The 16,350-nt window shown below is 40.1% G+C and overlaps 1 protein-coding gene across 2 annotated transcripts in view; it reads right to left on the bottom strand.

The window, feature by feature from the left end:
- Positions 1–16,350, bottom strand: part of MED13L (mediator complex subunit 13L) — a 206,004-nt gene that overhangs the window by 35,912 nt on the left and 153,742 nt on the right. For both annotated transcript variants that reach the window (XM_082325468.1, XM_082325469.1), the window contains 8 exons: positions 14,733–14,895; positions 13,810–13,914; positions 9,636–10,364; positions 8,162–8,384; positions 7,048–7,153; positions 6,508–6,632; positions 5,000–5,099; positions 1,183–1,403 (listed from right to left, as the gene is read on the bottom strand). In XM_082325468.1, the coding sequence (XP_082181594.1) occupies positions 1,183–1,403; positions 5,000–5,099; positions 6,508–6,632; positions 7,048–7,153; positions 8,162–8,384; positions 9,636–10,364; positions 13,810–13,914; positions 14,733–14,895 (1,772 nt within the window). The remainder of the gene's footprint in view (positions 1–1,182; positions 1,404–4,999; positions 5,100–6,507; positions 6,633–7,047; positions 7,154–8,161; positions 8,385–9,635; positions 10,365–13,809; positions 13,915–14,732; positions 14,896–16,350) is intronic.

The following is a 16,350-nucleotide window of genomic DNA, read 5'->3' as shown; positions in this document are numbered from 1 at the left end:
AACCGGCTGTGGCAGATTAGGGGCAGGGCGGGCCTGAAGGGGAAGAATTAGGCTGTAAAATCAAGGGTTGGGGACTACCAGGAAGGCAGAGTTACAGTGGGTATCTCCCTGTTTATTACCTGCGTACAAATGAGCTTGCTGCAGAACAAGGCGATGTGTATTTCTACAGGGAAATGTGCATTTTTAAATTAAAAAAAAAAAAAAAAACAAACCCTCAGGCTATATGCATGGAAATATGATAACAATAACTTCTGACAAAAGTGACAAAATTGGCCCAAAAGTTAAGTAATGCAGAATGCACACAAGCAGGCAGAATGATTTTATCCTACCGCTTAACCTGTGCCAAAGATGGAACAATGAAATACAAACCGATGTACACCAGGTGCTTATGTTAAGTCCTTTTATGCGATGCTATGGAAAAATGGATACGTCTTGACATGTAAAGTCAGGGAGGTGAGTACTAGTACCCAGCAGCAGAGTCCCCATTTAAAAATAGTTCTTTACTCAGATACACTATAGGACTCAATATAGGAGTAACTATGTGACATTACCTGACCTGTGTTATACAGAAAGTCAGATAAGAATGGTCCCATCTGGCCTTAAAACTTGTGAAGTAACATCAGCTGAAGAAGAAACAGAGCAAGTTCAACCCCTGGGCTTTCTCAGAGATTTTCAACCCTAACCAAAAAAGGCAACATTTCAGAGAGAAAAAGGCAGCCTTTCTACATGCATGACTTTATCCTAGCTGCATCCCCAGAGACCGGCAGCAAGGAGTGGCTATACATAAAAGGTGCTACAGAAAAATTAGCTGAAGAAATCAATCATTTAACAGCTACTTAGTCACAAGCATGATGCTTTTTCATATACGTACATTCTTTCTGTTAGGCATAGGGCTCATTTCACATACAATATTGTTTGTTTCCTGAGAACACCCAAAAACATTACAAACATAAAATTACAAGAAGAAAAATACCTATAGTTCAAATCAGGGAAACAATTAAAAAGCTCTTTTACTAGAGAAGAACTTTTTTTCCAACTAAAGACCGATAGGTACTTTACATGGATCCAGTTCACATTTGTTACAGCAGCCTGCTACACGCACTACGCTACGTGGGACTTGTTTATAAAAATCAAAACATACATAGATGAGATTATAAAAATACCCCATCTTTGGCACGTTACCTTAATTTCTTCAGGCTTAGGGCTACCTAACCCATCTTCCACCTCCATTTTAAACTCGGCAAGCTGTGTTGGAACCATGTTGACCATAGGACTTTCCATCATTCCCAAGGTAGTCACCGTCTCTGAACTTATTCCATCTTTATAACTCATTACCGGGGAGAAGGCAGGGTGTTGTTCTAAAGAAGGTGGTGTTGGGAACATCCTTTGGAGATCTGCCACAGCTAAATATGATGAAATAACGCGCTGTTAGTCACTGAAATACAAATTCTTAAGGAAATGCGATAAAACAGAAGGGACTGACTCAATACTAGCTCTTATTTCACCAGTTAAAACCTAGCAAAGATTCTACAGACTTACTAGAGTTCTGACGCCAGTACAAATCTAGACAAAAAGTTAACTCCTAGGGATAAATTCCAAATATTCCTAGGGATACTTTGCAAGCCCATTGTTCAGCAGAAGCAACAAACTGGTAGATACACAAATTCTAGGTACAACTTTAACAGCAACAAAAAAATATTTCATAATAGAAGAGATTAATTGACATTAATGCGAAGTTCACCCCAGCAACTGTTACTGAGGAGATACTTCTTGATGTTTCTTCCCTTTTTTTAGAGCTGATACCGAGCCCAAAACGGGACGCTTTTGGAATTAGCGTGCACTTAGCTGCATTTTCCCACTGACATCCAGTCATTGCAGTCTCATTTGGTCCACAGCGACATAACACCGGGAGGTAAGACAGGCTACTCTCGCTAACACAAACACGGGTAGTTTTGCCTAAGAATCAGACTGCCAGGCACCCAAAAGTGACAAGTGTCAGAGGAAGCCACAAAATTATAATTTTGCATCACAAGACATTAAGCCAGGAAAATCGCTAAATGATTTCTCAGTAAATGACCGTAATGTAATCATCCATCGTATATTTTTCTTCTTTAAGCAAAACAAACAAACAAAAAACCCCAACCAAAATGCTTCATAAAGTGTAATACAATCAAACAAAAATCAGAATAAAGTCTTGTATTTTCTCCCCAGCTACATTCTTTCTCCTTCCAGCTACCCGCTTCCATATTTATTTTGCTTAAAATTCAGAATATATGCTATCTTTTCCTGACTTGAATTAGCACAGATATTCTCTGGACATAACCATCACTCTGGTGAATTCACTGTTAAAATAATCAAATTAGAGAGGGGTCCATTCCCATAGGTGTCTCTTCTTAAATACCTTTTCTGACAGACTAAATGCCCAATCCCCTTCCACTCCTGTGCACACGTCCAACCCAAGCTGACAGGGCACAAGGACATACTTGTATTCGATAACTTTTGCAGCCTAAAGACTATGGAAAATTCACAAATAAATTCAGATGGATTTCTGACTGGTAAACACTGCGTTGTGGAAATCCAAACTGGTGAAACTTAGTGCTACTCTCAAAAACTAATTGAAAAAGACAGAAATAAGTGATGGAATTAAAATTATGTACAGTATGCAAATACCTACACTAACAGTACATTTTTGTAGGACGCTGCAACCTCAAGATGCATCTCCACTCTGCCTTAACAAAGCGAAAACCTGAATTGCGTTCTTTTGTGCACAGAGATAAGACAACCACTCTATTTAATTCTTTAGACAAAGTGGAACAACTCAAATAGGTGAATTCCTCTCAAAACAGAGTTCTGTGGGTAATAACAGTCAAAGCTGAACCCCAAGTGTTTCACAACCTGGAGCAGCAGAGTAAATAACGGGCTATGAATTATTCCCACTCCTTTTGTTTTTATTTCCCTTTCTCAGTCTTTGCATTTAAAAGACGTTAGTCTTGTCCTGATATAGGATAAATTAATGTTGAAAACAGGTTCAGTAGAATGGAAAAAACTATTTTCCTCTCAATGCTAGTATGAAATATCATCTTCAGGATGGCAGCTGGATTAGCTACTGCCTGTTTTTCACCAAAGAGAAGCGGGCTTTAGAAATCGGAGAGAGGGGGACAGGAAGGAAGGTTACAATGAGATGTGGTCAGTGGGGCGTTATGATGATGTACAAGGCATTTCGGGTCCCTGCAGATACTGTTATGCCTCGACAGCTGGTGTCAAGGGGACAGCTACAGAACAGAAGCGGAGTGTATCTAACTTATTTATTCCGTACAGCTCCACAGTATATCATTTTCTCACACTGAAGCTCACTCCAGTTAGCAAAATTCTGCAGTGCAGATTCATAAAAAAAGTTTAATTACAAAAAATCCCCCAACCCTAGAGCAACAGGCTAACTATCATTATTCATTTTCATGTGTGTCATGCTTGAAAAAGCTTTGCATATTTTAAAAAGCTATGGATCAACTAAACCTGTCAAAATCCAATCTCTGTATACTTCAGACTTCCACATTTGAGTAAATCAGCACAGCTTTTATGGGTCCATAAAACTCTGACTCATCTCCTTCAGACTGTTTTTTTTCTTCTCCTCAATTTGTTCTCATTACCAGCTAAAGTTAATGAGAAGACATTAAAGAATGATTTGCAGAGGGATCCGATTTCTGCTTATAGCGGCCACAAAAATCAAACATTCTTCCTCCTCACCACTAAGTAATTTGTAATTCATAATTTGACTGGTTAGTATTATACCAAAAATCCTCACCTTCCTCCTCTCACGTATACATACACATTTCTCTTTCATCTCAAGAGAAATGTCACCTATATACATAGAACCATAGAATCGTTAAGGTTGGAAAAGACCCTTTAAGATCATCGAGTCCAACCGTTAACCCAGCACTGCCAAGCCCACCACTAAACCACGTCCCTAAGCACCACGTCTGCCTGTCTTTTAAATCCCTCCAGGGGTGGGGACTCAGCCCCTGCCCTGGGCAGCCTGGGCCAGGGCCTGACTGCCCTTTCGGTGAAGAAGTTTTTCCTCGTACCCAACCTAAACCTCCCCTGGCGCAGCTTGAGGCCGTTTCCTCTCGTCCCATCGCTTGTTACTGGGGAGGGGAGACCGATCCCCCCCTGGCTCCAGCCTCCTGTCAAAGGGCAAGGAATGCAAGAAAGCCCATTCATCTCAGACAGCAGAAGTTACCATTCCCCATAGTTGTTGGCACAAAAACTTACAAAAAAGCCCTATTGTTTTAATCTACATTTCCTACATTTTCAGCATACTAAATTTAATTTCTAACTTTCCTGCACTCCTAGAGCCTTCCTTGTACGCATGTAGTGCCTGCACAAGCATCACTTCTACCAGAACCATCTGTGAAAGGTCTACAATATGTCTGCAGTTAGAACCCACTTCTCTGATTTTAATCATGCACTTCCACATCTAGATTAAACCCTGAAGGTGATTTTAGTCTGAGTTTGTTGAATGCTGAATGCAATTTTCTTCCAAGACAGGTTGCACCATAATGGCCAATTAGTAAGTCACAGCTTTGAATTCTTTGAATTCTTTAAAAAGAAGAACGATTTATACGTAAAGAGGGATATGGTAATGGTGTAAGTGACTAACTGAGATTAAATACTGAGTTGAGAATAGAGGGGATAGCTTCTAAATGAAGATTTGTAACAAACCCCTCCCATACTTCCAGTCTAAGACAATAATGTCAAAAGAAGAGTATCTCAAATCTCAGTAGGCACATTAAAAATATATGTCTGTATTACCATCCAATGTTCTCATTAAAATCTGCTTATCCTCTTTTAATATTGGCATCTGGTAATTACAGAACGAAATAAGCACACTACCTCTTAGGCCTGAAAAAGTGACATTAGAAGCCTCCTACAAAAAGGCAGTATGGTAGCTGTAAGGAGATTTTGACTGTCAACAAAGTGGTAATCGGTTGTTGCTACTTACTTGGTGGGTAAGGTACTGCTGTTCTGCCATCCTTCCCTACCGGGCGCTCCTCAGACCCCACTGCAGGCATTTTTGATGACCGAAGAGCTGGTGATACAGCCTAAAAGCAGAATAATCACATACTATATTAAAAAATATACAAAACATTAGAATTCATAAGCTATTAAAAATTCTAAAAACTCTCTGAATGCGATTTCACAAGAAAGAAAAAAGTGTACTTTTCTACTCTCCCATCCACTCCCCCCAAGGAATCTGCATTTTTTTCCTCTTTCAACATTAAACCAAAACAAAACAAAGTCTCTGAAATATTTGCCTGTCTATGCAACCCCCCATATGCAGATACATAAATAGAAGCATATGTATCTATATACACACAAATTGTACTGAAAATGTTATCACAAACAGTGATCTTGAAATTAATGTGGCTGCGCTACTTGCTTCCACGTTTGGACTACTCCAAGATGATCAGGAGAATACGACGCAGAGTAAGAACGCCATCAGCAGACGACCGCAGGGGACAGCTCAACACGTGCACGTTTAAGACAGGGCGAACATTAGGTCTGTCCAGGCCAGCCTCGCAGAAGGAGGTCATTTTTTCATTTTGGCTGAACGATTCTCTAGTAGATTTGCGTATTAACTGCGACGTCTTAAGTGCAGTTTGTGTGGAACCACAGGACAGGGAGAAGTGGTAAATAAACTGGTGTACTTGAAACGTACTGCCAAGAACCAGACATGAGACTTTGAAACGCTATTGTCTGCTATCAGTCAGTTTAGGATCACCTTCTGTATCATTATGGCTATATTAGATTAAGCTTGAAAATAGTAATAATTCAAATCTTTGCCTTTCCATGTGGATCGATTTTTTTTTCCCGGTAATCGATGTAAATCTGCTTTTCCTTTGGTATTTCCTAATATTCAGCAACTATTCCTCTTTGCACTGAAATAAACTGCTTGTAGGAATAGAAAGAAACATGCTTCAGAGAATTACTGAAATTCAGTAACGCTGAATTTATTTTTCTTTTGGCAGCTTCTTAGACAAGGTAAAAGAACAAACCAGCCGTTAATGGAACTAGGCTCTTTTCCATAACTCTCAAACACAAAATAGTGACAAAAGCAAAGGACACAAAACTGGATGCAATGCACTTACAAAGCAACTACATTGCTTTACCTATGTAAGTATTCGTGTAGCCTGTCTATGCAATGGCTGAGTCAGCAGATTAGTTGTGTACAGGCTCCCCTCATGACTGAAAAACAACACAAGCTTTGACGTCACCTAAGTGATCTCCTAATGTTCCTGAATTACACACAGTCATGATTTCTCTCTTGATGGATCTCCTGAAACCTCTCTTTGCCAGCAATTCCTCCTAGTTAAAATCCAAGCCTGCCTACCTGGACACTCCGTCTCCTATCTACTGGGGATAATCGCTCCCCACTAGGATTCCACCCTCCTCCTCTTTTTTTAGGCCACGGTTTAAGCCTACAGAACACTCAGTCCCACAAAGACTTACGCCAAGCTCATCTTCATCTGAATTATCAAAGATATTATCTAGATCATGAAGCGATGGAGCCAGATCCATCACCTGTGTGAGGCTACCAGAGCCTACGCGGCCTGCAGCATTGTCTTGCCGGGTATCTATCAAAAAGAAAGGGAAAAAATGCATGAAAAATGGGAGCAAAGTTAGGAAACACAAAATTGCCTTTTTTCAATTTTACTTCTCACTCTAAACAGGGGACAAGCAAGAATCGCTGAGGCCCCTTTTCTATGATGTAGCTTAGAAATAGCCTTGCAGTCAAGTTTCAAGCAAGTACCAAAGGTCAACAGAGAAAGAATTAAGGTAGCTACTGCTCAACTTAAATATTCTAAAAAAAATTAATTAATTATGTTATTATAAAAAGGGCAAGCAGAATCAAGTTTTTTCCATCTCAGGAGCTGTCTATAGCTCTCATGTTACAGTAAAATGTTCAGTATGTGATTTTTCCTTTCAGATTTTACTGCATAGCTTTGAGTATTTTTGCTTTGCAGAGCGAATTAAAGAGCTTTTACTCACCAGTCTTAGGAGCAGAACTGAAAATAGACATGGCATCTTTTCCATCAGGAACTGGTGTAGAATGACCCGTTGTGGGGATTTCCTTGGTGGCAATTCCATCTTCTGACTATACAAAAAACCCAAGAGTTTTTAACGGATATTCATTTAAGCTACGTAAGAACAACTCTTTTCCTATGTCAAGCCAAACTCAGGGCTCTGGATTAAATGCTTCGAGAAGCAATTAAAAAAAAAAAAAATTAAGAAGGGAAAAGAACACAGTTGTCTGCTGTTTATCTATGTATCAGGAAAAACATAAAGTAACATTGTGTATGATTTACAAAGGATTCCATACACATCAGTTAACTTTGATAGCCAGTAATTCGCCAGCAATAGCCAGATAATGAGCCACCTCAACTTCTCCAGAAAACACATCATCTAGAATTTTAAGCGTGGTGGCTCCCCGCACAAGAACAAATGGGTGAGCAGCCAGACAACGAAACAGCTCCATAACGGATGAGATACCTACGAAGTACCATGCATACGGGGCAGGTGATGACCAAAGAACGCTGATCAAATTGTTTCCTTTCACATATGGAAGAAGAGCTCTGAGGAAATGTCCGAACCAATCTAGCCTCCCTGCCACAAATCCTCTCAGCAGAAGGCTACATTAATTTTGCCCAAGGGAAGAAAAATAAACTTGGGCTGGAGAGACCTGAGCTTTGCAGTGAGGTGATATGTCAAGCTGAAGCAAGCAAGGGGGAAAAAAAAAAGCCCAGCAAATTCTTGCATCTCTACAAGTGAATATAAGGCTCAAAATATTTTACTTCTTAACTTAAACCTGGAACCTGCTGCTGGTCAAGCTGCATATATAGAAGCAGGAAGTATTCCTTGCACCGGCAGCGTTTTCATACACAAGCAGGTTCAGAGGGATGCCAGCAAATACCAGTTCAAAAATACCATAGTGAAATGAAGCTTTTTCCTATGAGCCGGTGCAGGAAAGAAACACATCATCTCTCTGATTTTGATCTGTGGAACAGGCTTGTGTCTCCCCGAGAGCTGCACAGCAAATACTGTGCTGCAGTACTCTAAGTCCGAGAAGAACGTTAATGATAAAGGCTCTGGAATTACACGTTACCTTGTTCTTTTTCAAAGGATCCTTCTCAGCCCCAAGTTTGCATTTTTTATTGCCAGTGAAGCTGTACTTTATATCACCATCTTCAAAAGTGTAAGGATCACTAGCGTCTCCCAAGCCTTCTCCAGGTTGTTGTATTAGAGGCAAGGGGTCAAGATAGTTCAGTGTCTGCACTGGTTTTTGCTCTTCCAGAATTTTAAACCGCTTATTAGGTTGTGCTAAGAGCCTGAAAGTAAAAATGAACAAGCAAACAAAGGCATCATGAAACAAAACAAACATACCTTTTAGAGCAAAGAAAATTAACAGCTCTTAAGATCTGCAGCTGGCACGCACAAATACAGCCCGTGTCTCACTCCATCCTCCTTGATCTAGCAGAAATATGGTTTTTCCTCAAATACAGGATCCATCTGCCTACATTTAGTATTGAACATCTTACTGCATTAAGAACTACTCTGGGACAACGAAAAATGAATTAATCTTGTCACTATATAAATCAAAACACTTCGAAGTACACATAACCTTTTCAGCCTAGCAAACTCCATTGTAATTACCAAAATCAATGCTGTCATAACTCAAAAATTCTTCCTCATTTAATTTTAGCTTATGTGTTTTCATTAACTGCTCTCTTTGGTACATTTTTTCTATGCCTTGCCAGAAAGCAAAAGTAGTTTTTAGGCTGGCATAAAATTAATTCAAATCCTCATGCTGAAGTTAAAAATATATAAATAAATATATTTGCATAAAACAAAAATCCATGTTTAAAAAATTAGAAAAGAAAGAGACAGCGAAAAAGTCCTTAAGATTTAGGTAGTTCATGTTCTTCACCGAGGAAGACACTGTATGTTAACGGTAGTTTTTCTAAAGTAGCATTTACAAGAGATCAGCATTTGCTCTTTCCTGGGTGCAGACCAGAGAGACTGTTAGGGTTTTCAGTCTCAAGCCTACAGAGACTGAAGCTGACAGTAAAGCTTCCATCCGTTTCAGAGATCTGACAGTGGGTTTACAAAAAAGCAGTATTATTCCATAACATAGTATCAGCTGCTACTCACAAAAAGCGTGGTACAGTGCAACTCCAAACCCACACAATTGGACAAACTACACTGAAGTGCCTCTGCAGTGCCATAAACAGAATTTCACTCAAAGCAAGCATTTATGTAGCTGGAAGGTTGCATAACTAAACACAGATTTCCTTTTTTAAAATGATCCGAAGACATAAGCTTAATGAAACTCTTACATTTGCTCAAATTACTGTGATATAGGTTACAAATCTTACAGTGTCCAACAGAAAGGCAGATACGAAATAAATAAGCATGCTGCAATAGCATATTTGTATTTAAGTATCTAACGTCATCTCCAGCGTACATCATCTTTGATGTCACCGTGAAGCCTTCTACTTGTTTCAGTTTCAACTGCAAACAGAGTTTGGTAATGCTCCCGATTTAATAAAACCGCCACTCGGATCAATCTGCACTCTTACCTTTTCAGCGCAGTGCTGTCCGAGTTGATTTCCATCTTGGCATCGTATCTCTCACACGGAAGATCCGGCGGCCTGAACTCTGGATCGTCACTTGATGGGACGCTATAGGTCCTCCACATATCTAGGGACTCATTGTTTGGAATTATCCCGCAGTATAATGCTGTCTCACTGACCTCTGCCATCAGAGGCAACCTCTGTCCAACAAGGACTGTCCTGTCGTCTAAGCTGGGCAGCGGCTGGAGCTCCAGCCCGCTGCCATAGAGTGCTGGGTTGACAGGTACGGAAGGGGGGTCCAGATTCTCTGCTTCCTGACCTCTGGGCTGGGGGCTAAGTGTGGGAGGCAGAGGGGAAGTAGGGGAGTGGGGTGAATCCATAGGATTCATATTCATTTGCTTGCTTGGATTTCTAGCAGGTATAGATAGCGGCTTCTCGTATTTTCTGGAGTTAGGGACTTCTAAAGAGGGCTCCATTCCTGCTAATCCCAGTTTCTGCCCTGACGTGTCCTGCTCCATGCATAGCTCTTCAGTCACAGAGGGACGATGGTGAAATGGCATCATAGGCCTTTTTTGCAGTTTATCTCCTTTTTCCTGTCTCTCTGTTGTTTTGTGCTTTGAAGAGGCGGGAGGTGGCAATGATGAAGATGATGACGTTCCCACGCTGAATCCTGGCTGATTTATCGTTGGGGGACGGCTGGAGCCAGCAGCACAACGCTGTTTGAAAACCTTGTGCCTGAAAGCAGAGGCAGAAACAAGTCACTGCATGGTTTATACGGTTATCTGATCGAATGGAGAAAAAAACCCCAAAGAACAGCACTGAGAAATCTTCTGTCTATTCCTGATCTTTTAACAGATTCTGGAGTGGCCACGTGATCCGGACCAGGTCTTTCAAGCCAACTCGGCTGCAGTTTCCCTGACCTATAAAATGGAAAATGACAGTCTCCAGAAAATCGCATTCAAAGGAAAGATTTAATGTTTATAAAAGCTTAGTACTGCTCAGATGGAAGGTAATATAACACAAAAATCCAAGCTACTGTTGTTTTCATTACCCTAAAGAGAGAGCTTTTCAAACAAAATGACCGCTGTGGAACTGCACCACTACTCTTGCACGCTCCTGAGCATCTGTTACAAAAGACACAGCTCAGAATTGATTTAGTTACGTTCACAGACGCAGTACATGGCAGGATGCTTTCGCAGCAGTTGCCTCCTCCACATCAGGTAAGAAAAAATAAGTACAACTCCAGTCAAAAAACAAAACAAAACCAAAAAAGAAAAAAGCAACTACCAACTGATGAAGAAAGCATGAGTAAGTACTTTAAAATATTCAAAACAAAAAATGCAGTAACATACAAACTTATTATGGGCTTCATATTTTAATACGGCTTTTTCAATTTGTACCCAGTATCTCTGAGACTGGGAAGCACAGGACGGATTTCAGTATTTCAGGTACTGCTAACCAGTATTTTCATCCTATAGCCGATGGTCCCCAAGGATGTTACAACAGGCACATCTAACTGCCCCTATTTTTATTGGCCTTTTTTGTTGTTTGCGGTTTTTTGTTTAGCTGTTTGGTTGGTTTTTTTAAGCTAGGCACAAATTGAAAGATGTATTGTGCTTAATATTTATACCTGTTTAAAGTTAAATCCCATTTCAAAATAAATCACTCCATCCCTATTTTTGTTTATAAACAACAATATCTAGGACAGCAACAAAACATTTCACAACATATAATATGCTTCTTTTACTCACAAAGATAAACTACATTATTGCGAGTAAAGTGGACTATGAGATTGAGGAAAACCAATTCTGCTTTTATGACTTAGCTATGAAAACATCCAGGTTTGATAGTACACAGCACTGTCAGACGGTACAAATACAACTTCTTGGGCTTGCTCCGTCCTTCGCCCGTAGCCCTCCGTGCTGCGTGGCAGCGCCCTGGCTGTCTTTGTGGGCTTTGCTGTTACCAGGACATGCTGCAAATTCTCTGCCGCAGCAGATGGTCTTTGGCTGCAATCGCCCAGAACGCGCAGCTAATGCCCTAGTAACTGAGGATTTGCCTTAAGCATGTTCTTGTAACGTTTCATTGGCTTAATTCTCCATCACTCACCCTATTTTAACTGACCGCAGAAAATTATTTTAGACAGCTTGTTGTTCAACACAGAAAGCTGGGTCTACAGAAGACTGAATTTGATGCCGAGTACCAGACAACCCTTTAAGACTCCATATTTAAGATCATATCTTGACATTTATAGTCCCATTTATACAATACATAGAACGGGCACAGTAATGACTAAAACAACACCTACAGGACAGTAGCTGTCCAGTTTCTGCAGCTACACAGAAAATTTTTATTGCTGTTGGAAATCGGGTACCACCTTCATTTTAAGGATAACGTTTTAATTTCCCAGTTGCTGTGTTTACCAACTCTGGCATGATGTAGTTATCACTGGAGGTATTAAAAGACAGCGTGAAATTGCAAATGCAGCTGAACCTATCCATTGATTCAGGTTTCCATTGTCCAGTATTGATTCCTCACGCTTTCCAGGCGAGGCAGGACCTCAGTTTTCCATAGGAAACACTTAGCTTGCTGACAAAACATTTATCTGTTCCACGTTCTTGAGTGCATACATACGAGCAACAAATAATCGGGGGTAAAGAGCCAGGCTGCAGCAGAGCAGCACTGTCGCTTTGGATACAGCAGAGTCTCCAGGTCGAACCTCTGCCCTCTGTGTGATGCACAATTCCTCTGCGCCCCTTCATCTCTTCTTCGGAACACACAGGGAAGAACCGGCTTCACGAGCAGTCAAACACAAAAGGTACACGGACACAATCTCGCTTCACTCAATTTTGGACAATGGAAATTTCTAATCAACGGCCCTTCAGGGACTGTGAGAGCGCTACGTTCCTACATGTCTCTGTACAGCCAGATCTATACAGAAAGCACTGCAGAGACTGCTGTGGCGGGTAACACATTCAAGGATTTGGTTAGACAATATATTAACTTTACTGCTATTAACAGCAGCATTATTCTTGAGTTTGCCTCGCTGTTAAAAGAAAAATAAAGAAGTTAAAAGAAAAATAAAGAAGTTAAAAGAAAAACAGCTATGCCTCAACCAGATGAAAAGCAGAGAACCGTTCTGGCCACATCACTGGCCGTTGTATTGATTATTATTTTGGCAAAGACCCTTACTGCAGTTGGGGAGGGGCGGGGGACAAGACAGGGAAGAAAAAAAAAAAAAAATATACCAAAGGGATTAGCATAGCACGATCAGCATTTCTGTTTGATCATACGAATGACATTTTCATCTGTGCATACTTAAGGAACGACTTCTTTAGGTCATAAAAACATCTTTACCAATCTTATAAGTACATGGTGACCTCAAGAATTAAAAATTTCAGTAGAAGCCGTTGCACAGGACGACTTCACTGGAAACTGTTCTTTTCTAGCCCTGTAACATCTCTCTGATAATGTTAAGAATGTTAAGCAGAATCGGTGGTGCTGGTTTGCCTTTCCTCAGTGACTTGTACTGGGACTTTAGGCGTTTGTCAAAGATGACAGATAATTTAATAAACTCTCAGAGTGTTTGTGTAAGTGAGCTGTGATTTCTTTTTGATCAGTTGACCGTGGATGACCATCCTGCACATGTTTTATATTCTTGTGTGCTTTTCGGTGTCCGATGAGTCATGGCAGACTGACTAGAGGTACGTGGAGTAAAGTGTTTCTTAGGGATATTTTTCCTCTTCCTCCAAACAGGGACAGTAGCACTATCCCTCAATCAGGATGCTCTGAAACTTAGATAATTTAACAATGATAATTTAATAATAATTTAATAATAATACCTTCTGTCCCCCTTCATCGTGAGTCTTAAGACTCTAAACTTTAAAGCTCATGTCTCTGAAAAGCCTGAAGGATGAGCTCATTACGAAGCAGAAACGTTTGAGCGGTTCTAGCCCCCATTCTCTAGTCTAGGATCATTTTTCCACTCAAGCTGACTACTGCAAGTGACGACGATACGAGATGCATATTCATCACCTGAATATGAGTGATGATCGCAGTTTTGATATTAGAGTTTCCTCTTCTCTCAGCTAAAACACAACTCCCTTTTGTACGTGTACCTCTGTCTGAATTAGACAGGGCTCTTCCAATACGATAAATGCTTGCTCTCTTCAAAGCTCACCTGGAACAAGAACAACTGACTCTTTGGACCGGATCCACAAAATCCCAAGAAACAGCGTTGTTAGGAACTTCCTCTTCCAAATTTGCAGTTGTAATTTGATTCCTCCTGAAGAAGATAAAATTATTTTACTAGTTATCACCTTTTGCAAAATAAAATTTTAGAAGTGCGTAAGCATAAAATCACATATGTTCCCCTCAAATAAATTACTTCCTTCTACCTCACCTTTGAAACAGAATTCTGTATTTAACAGTATGGAGTTAACAGTTACGTGGGAGGGTGGTACCAGCTCCACATCGGATAGCTCTGTCTGGAGTTTGAACACAAGAAGGAAGGGGCAAGCAATTTAAACTGAATCTGGAAATTCTTCTGACATATCCAATGAGGAAATGGCATGGGAATAGTGAAAAATAAAGATTTCAGGGCACACCGTGCCACGAATATGCTAAATCTCCAGTAATAAAGACCTGTGATACTAACAACAAGGCTTTACCATATCCTTGTCGATTGAAATTTTAGTCCAACACATGTAATGTACTGCTTTACAAATATTACCCTTAGAGTTCTAAATACCAAATAGATACTATTTGTTCTTCAGGCACCCAACTTTCAGTCTAGTAACTACAACTGGAGCTAGAAACGGCAATCAATAAATCCGAAAGCATCTAGCTGAAGGCACAAGTTATAGATTTGTAACCTCAAAGACTGTCACAATTGAGACACACAACTGCAAATACAATGCTAAGTGTTAGGAGTTTTCAGCTGAACACAGTAACAAATTTTGATACTGCTGTTCTGCACCATTAGCTTTGGTTAGTGGCAAAACAATTCTGTGAGGAATAACATTATCTAAGGCAAAACAATTATGATTTTAACTATATATTATATGTTATTAATAAACAAAACCATCAGGACTGCTGCCTTACTTGGACTGTGACCTGTTGAGAATGCATTCCTTCCAGACACGGTGAACCATATGATTGTGAAATTTTGGAGTAATCTTGCCTGATTTCTTTGGGCTGTGTACACTGACTGTCCCCTCCTGGGCAGCTGAATGGCTGACGCTGCTCTGAGAGCACCCACTTTCTCCTGCAATAGAAATTAAGCATTAATGTTATAGCCGTTCTTAATATTCACATTTGATACTTTCTCCTGAAAAGACACTCCCTCTTACAAGGCTGCTGACGACACAGATGTTCGCATTCACTAGAAAATACATAAAGCATCATTACAAAAGACTGACTAATCCACATTTCCAAGCAACACTTGCCTTTGGGGTAACGAAGATGGCACTGGGCTATGCCAGGTACCTTGGCAATACAGTCGTGCGAGTACTGCACCTCCCGCGAGGTAACATACCCTGCCGTTTCGATAGCCCCCTACAGCCTTGTATTGAATCCGAAGAAATGGTGCAGACAGAGGTTTTTCCCAATTATCCTGGATGTTAAACTTGAATTTATATAGTCTTTGGTGAGTTGCTTTAAAGACTAAATTTATTATAATATGGATGGTTCTAAAAGCATCTATTAAGACAACCAATAATTTATGTAGACTATTTCAAAGCAAGAATCAGTTCTTTATACTCAACATAAAACCTCACTGAAGAAATGAGTGGATTAGTGTGATGCTATTTCTTTGTAACACGCTTGAATTGCAATATCAGAATCAAAACTTGCTTTGGTAAAATCTTACAGTTGAGATGTATACTACCACAGAAATTGTTCAACAGTTGATCATTCGTATATACTATTAACATAATATGTGTGCTTCTCAGTAATACTGTATGATTATCAAAGAGATAACAAATGAAGATATTACTTCAACATGTTAATAGCCTGAAAACTCTGATTTACATACGGCACTTCATTTCTTTCTGTCTGCGATGCAGAAACGCTACCAGCTATTGTATAAGCAGATGTTTCTTTTTCGACTATGAAATACGGTTTTGTTTCAGATGAACTGAAGTCTAACAGAGTCATCTTCACAAACACAAACGACAACAGTAGAGGGAGCTTTAGGTTCACTTGGCCTGGGGACCGAGTAACACCGCTCTGTGCTCTGGATGGAAAAGTAAGCAAGGATATGCCGCATTTTAACAAGGTCAAATCAGCGTACAGAACACTTCGTCCTCCTGCCTGACGCAGTTTAAGAAGCCTTAAGAATGAAATGCTGAAAGGATTCACTGCTATACATCACTGCAGCTAACAAGGTAATTCTGCTGACTTCTATTAGGTGACTTTCAAAACACAACTTTTAAAATTGTGCACAAGCTGCCTAACCCTGTATTTTCTTCGATTCTTCAGGCTTATATATTTTTTTCTCCAGTTAGACCTTCCCTGATTCTCTTTGTGTAAAGAATTCTCATTCAAAAAAAGGAGGCAGTCAAAACCATAAATCCCTAGGCACACTGAGGCTTGTGGCTCTCAATTTATTTCACTGGCTTTCAAATGTTCTACAACATCGTGAACTTGACAGATGATCAACAAAACAGGTCAAAACTTCAGAATTAGCAAATCTGTTCTCCTCTGGGGGGGACACAGACAA

This window comes from Platalea leucorodia, assembly GCF_965183815.1.
Source record: "Platalea leucorodia genome assembly, chromosome: 12".
In the NCBI taxonomy this organism is placed as follows: domain Eukaryota; kingdom Metazoa; phylum Chordata; class Aves; order Pelecaniformes; family Threskiornithidae; genus Platalea; species Platalea leucorodia.
This window is presented reverse-complemented; position numbering and strand designations above follow the sequence as displayed.